This window comes from Peromyscus leucopus, chromosome 7, assembly GCF_004664715.2.
Source record: "Peromyscus leucopus breed LL Stock chromosome 7, UCI_PerLeu_2.1, whole genome shotgun sequence".
NCBI classification, from domain to species: domain Eukaryota; kingdom Metazoa; phylum Chordata; class Mammalia; order Rodentia; family Cricetidae; genus Peromyscus; species Peromyscus leucopus.
The window spans coordinates 6,510,669-6,522,816 of record NC_051069.1 but is presented as its reverse complement, the minus strand read 5'-3'; the positions used below and the strand labels follow the sequence as shown (position 1 = coordinate 6,522,816).

The 12,148-nt window shown below is 47.2% G+C and overlaps 1 protein-coding gene across 3 annotated transcripts in view; it reads left to right on the top strand.

Annotated features, from left to right (window-relative positions):
• Window positions 1-12,148, top strand: part of Dapk2 (death associated protein kinase 2) — a 127,088-nt gene that overhangs the window by 37,765 nt on the left and 77,175 nt on the right. The window contains exon 1 of one of the 3 annotated variants that reach the window (XM_037207393.1): window positions 1,981-2,076. The exons of 1 other annotated variant lie outside the window; for it this stretch is intronic. In XM_037207393.1, the coding sequence (XP_037063288.1) occupies window positions 2,036-2,076 (41 nt within the window). In that variant the 5' untranslated portion in view covers window positions 1,981-2,035. Of the gene's footprint in view, window positions 1-1,980; window positions 2,077-12,148 lie in introns of those variants that run through there. One more of the 3 variants, XM_037207395.1, reaches the window with a different exon arrangement.

Sequence of the window (12,148 nt, the reverse complement as noted above, 5' to 3'; positions counted from 1 at the left end):
GTACACAAGAAAGAAAGGACGTGAAAAGATGATTAGGTGTACTCAACTGCAGGATCATCAGAGGTGACGATCCTTGGGAGTTGGCATGATCAGAAAGGCTCGCAGGAGGAGTTGCAACTTGAAGCAGGAGGAGGACTTGGATAAGAAGCTCTCCCAGGGTAGGCAATCGGGACTAGCAGAAGCCCCGAGGTGGAAATGAGTATGCCGTATTGTGCCTAGTGGGAAGCCAGAGTACAATTGGGCAGGTGGACTGGAGCCAGGTGGTGAAAGGCTGCTGGGGCCCAGCCAGGGAGCTCAGGCTTGATGGGAAGGGGAGCATAGCATTGAGCAGAGAAGACGTGATGATGCCAGTGCTCTAGGAAAGTGGGCTGGGGAATGTGGGAGTGGGCTGGGGTGTGGGTGGGGGACAGGAATGCTGATCTAGGAGGCTGTGCCAAGTGCATTGGTTTATGAGTAATGCTCAAGAAGGAGGCAAGAGACAAAGAGAATCTAGCACAGTTCTATCCCGAAAACAACACACCCCAGGAGACAACGCCGGAGAGATGGCTCAGTGGTTAGGAGCACTTACTGCTCTTGCAGGGAACCCAGCTTGAGTGCCCAGGACCTGCATCCCAGGACCTTATAACTGCATGAACTCCAGTTCCAGGGCATCCTATGCCCTCTTCTGGACTCCATGGGCACCTGCACATAAACTTACACACACACACACACACACACGCACGCACGCACGCACGCACGCACGCACGCATTAAACTTAAAAAAAAAGAAAATACACATTACAAACCTACCATGCATCAAATACTGTTAGGTGCCAGAGTTCAAGGAGGGACACTTATGGGCTCTGTCCAAGGTGCTCAAAGTCAAGTGAGGAGAGGAATGCTGTATGTCACCAGAGAACTTCGTGGTGTCCGTGGAGATAGGCATAGAAGGAGAGCCTCCTATCAAAGACAGATCAGTGGTGACTGCAAAATGCTGCCCAACTTCCTTCAGACAAAGACGAGGTTCACAGACTGCAAGTGGGGGCTGGCCCCTTTCCTCCTCTGGCCATGGTAAGGCCCTTGGTGTCCTGTCCTCCAGGTGACCGTTGACTGGATCATGGGCGGGCACCGCCGTGTTTGTTAGGGAGTGTGACTGTGTAACTGTCTCATTTGCTCTCTGCTGAAACGACACAGGAAACGTCATTTTATTTTCTCTCTTGTGTTTTTTTGTCGATGAAGTTTGTTCTTTGACAGTTTCAGACATGTGTGGAACGCACTGCAAAGGCTCTCACCCCGCAGCCCTCTTTCACCTCGTCTACGCTGGTCACCTCCGTACCCCTATGAATTCCTTTCCCACAGGCGTTCTTCTGTTTTGTGACTCCTTGATTTTCACCCAGGCCCTCTCTGTGACCACAGGTTTCGCGCCGCCCATTGGCATCTGGTGGGCTCTGTGTTTGGTATACTACTAAAGGCAATGACTGTTCCTCCCCCAGAATCCATCAGTAGCCAATAGTTCAGCAGGGAGGGTTGGGGCGCGCGCACGCACACACACACACACACACACACACACACACACACACACCCCACTGGCACAGGCAGGTGTCTGAGGACAACTTGTAGGAGTTAGTTCTATCTTCATGCCAGGTCCTAGGGCTCAAACTCAGGTCATGAGGCTTGGTAGCAAGGCTTTAGCTCTTGAGCCGTCTCGCCAGCACAAAGATGTCCTTCCTGGGGTCTATCATTTGAATATCCATATAATTGTCCATCGCGTCCAGACCATCTAGTTGTCATAGGTGGTTCTTGCTAGAGGATGCCTGGCTTATTGGGTCCTGCTGAATGCTCTCCATAGGCTAAATTCCCAAAGAACACTGCCCTTAGATAACCTGATTTTAATTTCAGGTGCGACAGACTGTCTTGGTCAATGTAATTCTCTAAGCCTCGTGTTTCTGGTCTGTACAATGCCGGTAACACTGATAGAAGCCATGCAATATGTACATTCCAGTCATCTGGGTGGAAACCAGCAGAGGTCGGGTGCTGCTGAGCATGGTGAAGTAAGGATGGGCCCACTGCCTTGTGGCTGCCCCTGCCCATGCAGTTGGTAGGTTTTTCTGAGTGAGGTTTGGGCCTCTCTCTATTCATTTGGTTTCCTGGAACTGGGCTACCTGTGGGTGGGAGGGAAGAATGGTCTCTACTTCCTTCTTGGCTACCTGCCTCAATGATGTAATGTGTACTTGGCTTTCTCCTGTCGTGGCTGCCAGCCCTTCCCCATGTAAGGCGCCAAGTAAGAGTTATAGGAAACATGAGGCTGGATGGGAAGGAACGTGAACTGGGCTACCTGACAGGAGATTTTTTGGTCCTGGATCTGCCAATGCCTGGGCAAGGGGCAAGTTCTTCACTTGGACCTGACCTCAGTTTCCCCACCTCTGGTTTGAGGGTGATGATGAAAAGTTCCCTTTATTTCTGTGGCTTGCTAAGCTCTGTGTCTTGGGGGAATCACAGACAATACTTATTGGTTGGCTCTGCCATGCTCTGTGGACATGAGCTGGATCTACAGGAAATGGTTGGCTTCTATTGATTCTCTCTCTCTCTCTCTCTCTCTCTCTCTCTCTCTCTCTCTAATTTCATGTGCATTGGTGTTTAGCCAGCATGTATGTCTGTGTGAGGGTGTTAGATCCCTTGGAACTGGAGTTATAGACAGCTGTGAGCTGCCATGTGAGTTCTGGGAATTGAATCCAGGTCCTCTGGAAGAGCAGCCAGTGCTCTTCACCACTTAGCCATCTCTCCAGCTCCTCTTTGAGGATCTTTTTTTTTTTTTTTTTTTTTTTTTTTTTGGTTTTTCGAGACAGGGTTTCTCTGTGTAGCTTTGCGCCTTTCCTGGAACTCGCTTTGTAGACCAGGCTGGCCTTGAACTCACAGAGATCCACCTGCCTCTGCCTCCCGAGTGCTGGGATTAAAGGCCTCTTTGAGGATCTTAATGGAGATACTGAAGCTGTCTTCCTTAGCTGGAGACAAATGTTAGCTCTTCATGGCTGAGACAAATGCCGGAGAGAAACAACCCGAAGGGAGAAAGATTTGGGCATGACCTCATGGTGCCAGGGGCATGTGGCAGAGGAGCTGCTCATTGGCATCCAGGAAGGAGAGGGAGGGCTGGAGCAAGATTCAGTCCACAGGCACATATCCCCAGTGGACTAATTCTTGCAGCAAGGCCTTATTTCCAAAAGTTTCTACCACCTTCAGTAATGCCAGCAAATTATGACTCCATCAACACATGGATGCACTGATCGGGTCAGAGCCACTATGATCCAGTCACCTCTTAATGGCTGGATCTACCACACAGGGTCCAAGGTGTCAGCACATGAATCTTTGGAGATGGCTCATTTAAACTGTAACTGTTGCCAAGAGCTGTTATACATCACAAGACCAGGACGTGATACGAGGAGGAAAAGGCCACTTTGGCTTCTGGTACCTGACTGGTCTGTTTGGAGCCCAAGGGCCCAGTGGTTGGTGCTGATTCTTTGGTTCCTGACTTGAAAAAAATTGTATTTATGTGTATGTGTATGAGTACATGCAGGCCTGTGTGCAGGTACCCATGGAGGCCAGAAGAGGGGGTTAGATCTCTTGGAACTGGAGTTACAGGTGGTTGTGAGCTGCAGAATATGGGTGCTGGGAATCAAACCTCAGTCCTCTGGAAGAACAGCAAGTGCTTATAACAGATGAGCCTTCTCTCCAGCCCCCTGCCTACCTTTCGATAAACTGACAAAAGTTACATGTGACAGCCCGACCTGGGTACACAGTGCAGTGGCAGGTGCTGCTGTTGTGACCCATGTCACGTTGGCCTGGGGGAACTGTGACCATTAGAGTAGTATGCTGGAACCTAAAGCCTCAGGGGTGATAGGGTGTTAGAGCAGGCACCGGGAGAGCCATGCCCTCAGGCTGGTTCTGCCCACGCCTCGGAGGGGTTTGTTTGTTTTGGGGGGAAAGGTGCTCAGCATGCATCTCTGGCTGGTCTAGAACTGGCTATGTAGACCAGGATGGTCTCAAACTCATAGAGATCATTTTGGGATTAAAGGTGTATACCACCGCGTCCGGCTGCCTCAGAGTTTTATTGTGGGAACTTGTTCCCCTCCTGGATCAAATGCCAACAATTCATTTCCCTTCCTCCTCCGTGGGCAAGAGAGTTTCTCAGTTTTTCCCTTCCCACCTTGTGGGGCATTTACCCACCAACCCCACAGCTCCCCAGAGTTATCTTGAGTGCAAGCAGCAGGAAATATTAGAAGGATTTATTGCGGAGATAGATAGAAAATAAAGGATAGCATCGAGAGGGCCTGGAACCTTTTCCAATGGGCCCGACTGTCTCTACCCCAGAGGATTTATAGAGACGCCAAGGGGTGGAGCAAAAGACCTCCCCCCAGCACAGCCAAGTGCAGACCATCTCAGACACCTGCACTCAGGCCCGTGGTCCTAATCATCCTCTCTATGTAGACCTGCTGAGTAAAGCCAGGAACCTGAAAATGGGCTCCCACACCACCTCCAACCTGACCATCTGTGTCCCAGGGTTTGCCATTGGCCTCAGGCAGGAGGGACTCTGGGCAGACTGTTAGGGACTCACTCCTGTCTTGGAAGGTCACGTGGCCACCTTCTGAGTTGCTCTAGGCAGCCTTTTCCACACCTTCAGCACCTGCACTTACTTCCTGAATACACATGGCATTCCTGCGCTGGCATGTGGGATTTAGGTCAAGGAAGGGTAAGTTCCTACTCTGGTTTTTAGTGTCTATTTACTTCCCTGACTGAACCACATGGCTTTACACACGGAGCCTGAAAATCTGGGTAAGAAAGCTGGCTATGAACGGACTGTGCATCCCTCCGGAGGGGAGCCTCTTGGCTCTCCTGAGACCACACAGAAGAAGGCCCCCATGAATTGGGTATCAGGCTGCATGCCTCTGCCTTGTCATAAACATGCTCTCATCCTCCTCAGGGCAGACCTGAGGCCGGAGTGATACAGCATGGTGAGTAGCCGAAGCTTTGGGATCAGTTTCCCTGTCAGGAAGTAGGGCTTCTCTCCGAGCCACCTTCCTCTCTTGAGCGCTAGGAGGATTGTGTAAGAATGCTTCGAAAGCTCCTGAAAATTCTCACCTCAAAGGGGCTCTGGCAGTTGGAGAAGTTAATGTTTTAAAGGGAAGAAAGACAGGCACACATTGCTTTTGGGACTGAAGCCAAGGATCTGAGGTCAAAGAACAAATCCTGGCTGCTGAAAGGGAGGGTGTGTCTCTCAGAGTTACCGGACCCTTGGACTGTGTCCTGGGCTCGGCGAGCAGGTCTGCACGCGCCCAGTGTGTTTCCCAGAGCCTGTGCAGAAAGCCCATCTCCAATCCAAAGAGCACAGTGGGTAGATGTTGTGATGAAAGACCCCCACTCAGCCATCTATCAGAGTCTGCAGAGGCTTAGCAGAGACCCCCACCTTCACCTATTGCAAATGGGGGGCCATCTTTGGAAGTCTGAACCCCACTAAGAGCCTAAACTCTCAGACTGCTCTTTAAGCAGAGCTGTCCTGTCCTTGCAAAGATATCATTTGGCAAATCCTTGACTAGCACAATGATGTTTTGAGATCACCCCCTCCCTTTGAATTAATGAGTCTAGACCTGGATGCTAGTATCAGAGAGACAGTGGCATTATACATCTTTCAGCGGATACATATGATGCCACCTCTGAATTTTGTCCATCAGACCTGAATCTGAAATATATGGGGGGAGAAGAGTATGCAGACACACTATGGAAAAGTGATCAACAAAATCCAGACTGAAAACTACACAGTTCAAACAAACAACCTGTTTTGTTTTTTTTGTTTTTTTTTTTAAACACGTGAAATATAAGGGATAGAGAGAGAAGGGGAGGGAGGGGACAGGCTAAGGAGGGGTAGGAAGGAGAAAGAAGAACCAATGGACTGAGAGGAGGCTTAAGAGGCTTTCAACAACTGCAGTGCAGGACCTTATCTGGATCTTGGCATAACAATGGGAACTGTAAAAAATCCTATTTTGACATGATCGGAGAAGTATGAACACCACCTGGATATTGATGATGTGAAAGAATTATTGATCACTTTTGAAAACATAAGTACTGTGGCTAAAGATTTTTTTTTAAAGGAGTCCTTATCTTTCAGAGGTATATTTTGAAATGTTTATAGATGAAATCATATATCCGGTGCCTGGGAATGTGGCTCAATTAGTAGAGTGCTCGCTCAGCATTCACAAAGCCCTGGGTTCCATCCCCAGCATAAATCAGTTGTGGTGTCACGTGGCCGCAGTCCCAGCTCTGGGGAGGAGAGTGAGTTCAGGACAATCAGAAGTTCAAGATCAGGAACATGAGATGGCTTCGGGATTAAAATACTTGCTGTCTAAACCTGGCAACCTGAGTTCAATTCCGTGTAAAAAGTGGAAAGAGAGACCTAACCAAAGTTGTCCTCTGGCCTCCACACTCACTCTGTGGTATGTGCACTCTACCCCAATCACATATAAATACACACAATAATACAAAACAAAGATTAAAATATAAATTCAAGATCATTTTTTACTAATGTTGAGTTCAGGCCAGCCTGGCATATATGAGATCCTGTTTAAAAAAAAACCCATTATGTCAGATTTGCTTCAAATTAATGAAATGGGTATGGAGAACCTAGAAATTTAGATGAAATAAGATAGTTATGAGTTGATGATTGTGCAAATTAAAAATATCTGTAGGGCTGGATAAAAGGCTCAGGGGTTAAGAGCCCTGGCTGCTCTTCCAGAGGACCCAGGTTTGATTCCCAGACTCACATGGCCACTCACAACCATCTGTAACTCCAGTTTTAGGGGATCTAACACTTTGTGGCCTCTATGGATGCCAGACAATGCAGTGCACATGCATACTTATAGAAAAAAACACATACACATAAAATAAAAATTTGGTATGGTTTTTGCACACATTTTGCACTGAGAAGACAGAGCCAGGGGGAATCTCTGAATCAAGGTCAGCCTGGTCTACAGAGTGAGTTCCAGGACAGCCAGGGATGCATAGAGAGACCTTAATCTCAAAATTAAAAAAAGAGAAAACTTTAAAGAAAATCTATTTTTTTTTTTTGTCAAGATTCAGTGGCACGTGACTGTAATCTTAGCATTTGGGGCAGCTGGATTGAAAGTTCAAGGCCAGCTTAGGCTCATGGCAAGACCTTGTTTCAAAAATGAAATCATGTTAAGCCAAGCCAAACTAAACTAAACCAAACCAAAAAACTATTTCTAACTAGAAGGATTTTGTTTTGTTTTGTTTTGCTTTGCTTGCTTGTTTTGTTTGAGACAACTCTTGTAGCCCAGGCTGGCTTGTAACCGTGACTCAACTTCCCTCAATGTTAACATCTTACGTAATTTTGGTGTATTTGTCACAACTAGCCAAGGAAGGTGGCTCACACCTCTAATCCCTTCCCTTGGGAGGCCGAGGCACTAAAAATTTGAGGCCAGACAGATTAAGTACTACAGAGTGGGACCTTATAATTTATTTTTTAAAAAAGATTGTCATAATGAAAACTCCATTGTGGGGGGCTGGAGAGATGGCTCAGTGGTTAAGAGTCCTTTCTGTTCTTCAGAGGACCCAAGTTCAGTTCCCAGTACTTATGTCGGGTGGCTCAAAATGGCCTGTAACTCTAGCTTCAGGGGATCCAATGCCCTCTTCTAGCCTCCAAGGGCACCAGCACATGCTTGGCATATACATACCCAAAACTAAACAAAAATAAAAGTGGATCTTAAAAAACAAAACAAAACAAAAAAGCCCTCTCGGGCTTTCTTAGGCTCTGGAATTTGTATAGATTTTACCAATTTTCCCTTTGGCATCCTGTTTTACTTGCGAGAATTCATCCAGGACACCACATTGCGTTTAACTGTCGTGTCTCGTTGGTCCCTTTGCTGTCAGGCTCTTTCTTTCTCTGTGTTTTTTTGGTTTCTCGTGAGCTTTTGGAGTTGGGGAGTAACTGGTCAGATGTTTTGTGGGATGCCTGATGTCCAGGTTGTCTGATGATTTTCTTGTGTTAGACTGAGGTTACAGGTTTCGGAGAATGGCACACGGAAGTAAGGGCCCTTCCCGGCCCTTTAGATCAGGGCTGATGCGACAGTGTGGTCTGTCTCTGTTGATGTTGGCCTCGATTGATTGATTAAGGTGATGTTGGCCCGTCTCCCCTCTGGAAGGTTACAGTTTTCCTTTTCCATAGTCTTTAGAAAAAAAAAGTCTTTCAAAGGATAGGAAATTGAGCTTTGCATCCATATCTGAGATTCTTCTCTAAAAAGGATTCTGTAATATCATTTATAGGATGGGGAATCCAAGGCACAATTCAGCAAACTGCCTTATTTAAGGCATGCATTCTCCATAGGCAACCATAAGCAATCTTGTGAATACCCCAACTCTAAACGTGGTCCCTTGACTTGCCAATAAAAATTACTTTGCCATTTTGTCTCTGATTCATTCTGACATGTTGTTTGTTTTTTGAGACAGAGTCTTACTCTATAGCCTTGGCTGGCCTAGAACTTGCTATGAAAACCAGGCTGACCTTGAATTCACACAGATTCCCACTCTCCAAGTGCTGAGATCAAAGGCCACCATGGTGCCACCATGCCTGGCCCACTCCAACATTGTTTAGCAGCTCCCAGCACCAGTCAAGAAACCCCAAAGGGTAGAGAAATTGATTTTCAAGCCGTGCTTCTTAGAACCTAGGATATCCTAAATTACCACACAAATAGAGGGAACAGGAAGTGGTCCAACTGGCTTTTTCTTTTTAACCCTTATTCTGTTCTTTTGTTTAAATGTTAGCCCTGCCCAATTGAGAAGTTTAAAGACTATGAATAGAGTCTAATTTCCTCTGTGTGTGTGTGTGTGTGTGTGTGTGTGTGTGTGTGTGTGTGTACATTCATGTGGAGGACAGAGAATGTCAATGTTGGGCGTCTTTTATTTATATTTTATTTTCTTTATGTATATGTGAGTATGTCCGAGTATGACTGTGCACGTTTTCTGGTGCCCTTGGAGGCCAGAAGAGGGTGTTGCATCTCTTGGAGCTGGTGTTGCAGGTGGTTGCAAGCCGCCTGACATGGTGCTGGGAACAGAACTTGGGCCCTCTGAAAAGCAGCAAGGACTCTTAACCACCGAGCCATCTGTCCACCGATCGATGTCTTTCTTAGTCACTATCTTGCTTTTTGAGACAGGTATCTCATTGAACCCGGAACTTGCTGACTCTGCTGGATGGAATGGCCATCAAACCCCATCGGTCTTTCTGTCTCTGCTTCTCCAGTTTGGGATGACAGGCACTCACTGCCATGCCTGCTCCTTACATGAGTGCTAGCCATTCAAAGTCAGGTCCTCACACACACACACTGACTGAGCCAGCTCCCCAAGCCTTTGTCAACTTAATAATACAGGAAGCTAAGGCCTGGAGAGGATGGCTGATTGGCGCTTGCTTTCTCAGCTGGCTAAATCCAGGTTCTGAACTCCACTCTCTCAGCAAAGAAGCAGGAACATCCATGATCTGGAAGCACCAGATACTTTGCAAGGCCTTGTCTTATAGTCTCCAAAGGTCTCTGCCGAGACTTCACAGTGGCTGTGTTGGAGCAGATTGCTACTAAATCTTCCTGTGGATGGAGATTAATTTCACACCCTTTGGAGTGTTGCTGGCTTTGCTCAGTCGCTGGACAGAGACAGAGTCCAGGACCTGAGTTGGCCTTTAGGAGTAAAAGAGCAGAGCTGGGGGAAGGGGTCCTTTACCTTCTCATCTGGGGATAGTTCTTCCCCACTTCTTATCATGTCGACCCCTCCCTGATCAGCCTCCTGATCCCACTCTTGCTAATTCTTGATGGGGGAAGTTAATGAAGGACCCAATTATGATTCACCTCCACCTACAATACTCTCTCTCTCTCTCTCCTCTCTCTCTCTCTCTCTGCCTCAGTTTCATTCATTGGTTAATTCTCTGTGAAAAGGATTTTTGTTTCATTATTTTTGAGGCAAGGTCTCATTAAGCTCAGTCTAGCCTCAAATGTATCATGAAGTTGAGAATGACCCTTCACTCCTGATCTTCCTGCTTCTTCTACCTTCCAATGATGGGAGTACAAGTATGCACCGCACCCAGAAGAAATGATACTTACTTAACTTACTTACTATTATTAACAAATCTATTTATTTTTGAGACTGGCTGAAAAATCACTATGTAGACCAGCTGGGTTTGAACTCACAGAGATCATCTGCCTGCTCCTGCCTCCTGGGTGCTGGGACCAAAGGTGTTTGTCATCATGCCCAGCAGGAATGACACTTTTAGATGAAATGACAGGCATGGATTTATTTGAGGGGCACATGTTTGTCACACGTAGAGGTCAGAGGGCAGTTCGTTGGTGTCTGTTCTCTCCTTATACCATTTGGGTCCTGGAGATTAAACTCGAGTCATCAGGCTTGGCAGCAAGCTGCTTTACCCTCCGAGCCATCTGCCTGGCCCTCTCCCAATTCGCTACAAGTCTGTGCACACCATTTTATGTTGGGATTTCTCTTGTTTACAAAGATGATCCCTTTTACTATCATGTTGGCCTCACATCAGACTCACATAAGCAGGAAACTGAGGCTGGGAGCTTAGGCTATGTTCCGATCACCTTTCTCATTGCTCATCTATCTGTTCATCCATTCATTAACTAATTTAAAAATATTTACTGATTATAGCGTGTAAACCGCTGTGGTAAATGTTATGGAAGACATGATGATGGAGGAGACACAGTAAGACCTCTCAGGACCTGCCACCTTCAAAAGCATTTAGTCCAAGCACACATACCAGAAAGATACTGCTCACTGAGAGAGCATGGGAGCCGACTCCTATTTCCAAGAAAGCCCCATCAAGGCGTTCCTGACGAACTTTGCTACTAGAAAACGTTTAAGCACTTCCCGTGCTTTCCTGTAAACACCAGCTGACCCCGGCTGAGCTGTGCTGTTTCCATTCTGAGTTGAAATGACCATGGCGGGGCTGACTGTGATGCTCTAATTGTGATACGAACTCGGCACCTCCCTGGGACCAGGACTCAGCAGTTCTGTCTTCCGCAGCCTTCCAGGACTGTGTGATCGTGCAGTGGGAGAGCGCCGGTGAAGCCAATTGTCCGGATGATGGTTACTGTCCAAGCTTCCTTAGTCTCAAGAGTCGTTCAACAGCCATGTAGTAATTTGTTTGCTCATGATACTGGCTTTACCAAGACAGGACAATGGATTTTCAGCAAGAAGGTCCAAACTGGAGGGGATTAGGAGGGAATTTGAGGGTACCCGGATTTCTACTAGGCAGTGGGTTCAGGCCTCGCTGCTTGTTAAAAATTCCTCTCGTGGTTTAATGTGTGTGCAAACCGTGTAGTTCTGTGCAGATTCTAGTTCAGCAGGGCTGGGCGAGGTCTCAGGCTGTACCTTTCTAAGCAGATCCCAGGGGAACACTGTGCTACTCATCCAGTTCTCAGGATACTAAGGGGCCGTGATGGGTGGGGACAGGAACCGCAGGGCCAAGCACGGTACTGAAGTATCTGAGCTGTAGCATGAGGTTTTCAGAAAGGTCCATGTCCCCATCTACATCTGGAGGGTAGAGGTTGATATCTTCCCAGCCTGGGCATATGCTCTGAATTTTGGATGGTGAAGATATACACTGTGAGCGTGGGAGCCCCATCTGGGGTTGGGAGGAGGAAGAAGGCGATTACACCATCAATATAGTAACTGACCTCCTGAGGGGCATGCTCTATTTATTTCCCCATGGCTGCTCAGTGATCTAGAGATAACAAAACAGGTTAGTTCCTCCTATCAGTATCTGTTCGTGCGTGAGGGGCGGCAGAATCCAGGGCAGATGGGACGGTTTTGGGGTTTGGGTGCTTTTTATTTGTTATTTTCAAGGGGTGGAAGTGAAGCATGTTAACTTACAACTTTTTTTTTTTTTTTTGGTAGCTGGAGGGACAGCCATCAGTGCTGGGAACCAAACTTTTATATTTTTGGTTGTGAGCCTAGCCTTTAATGGCTGAGCTATCCTTCCAGCCTTACAATTTGTTTTTTAAAAACCTTTTATTAAAATTTATTTACTTGCCTGGTGGTGGTGGTGGTGGCGGTGGCAACGTACGCCTTTAATCCCAGCACTTGGGAGGCAGAGCCAGGCAGATCTC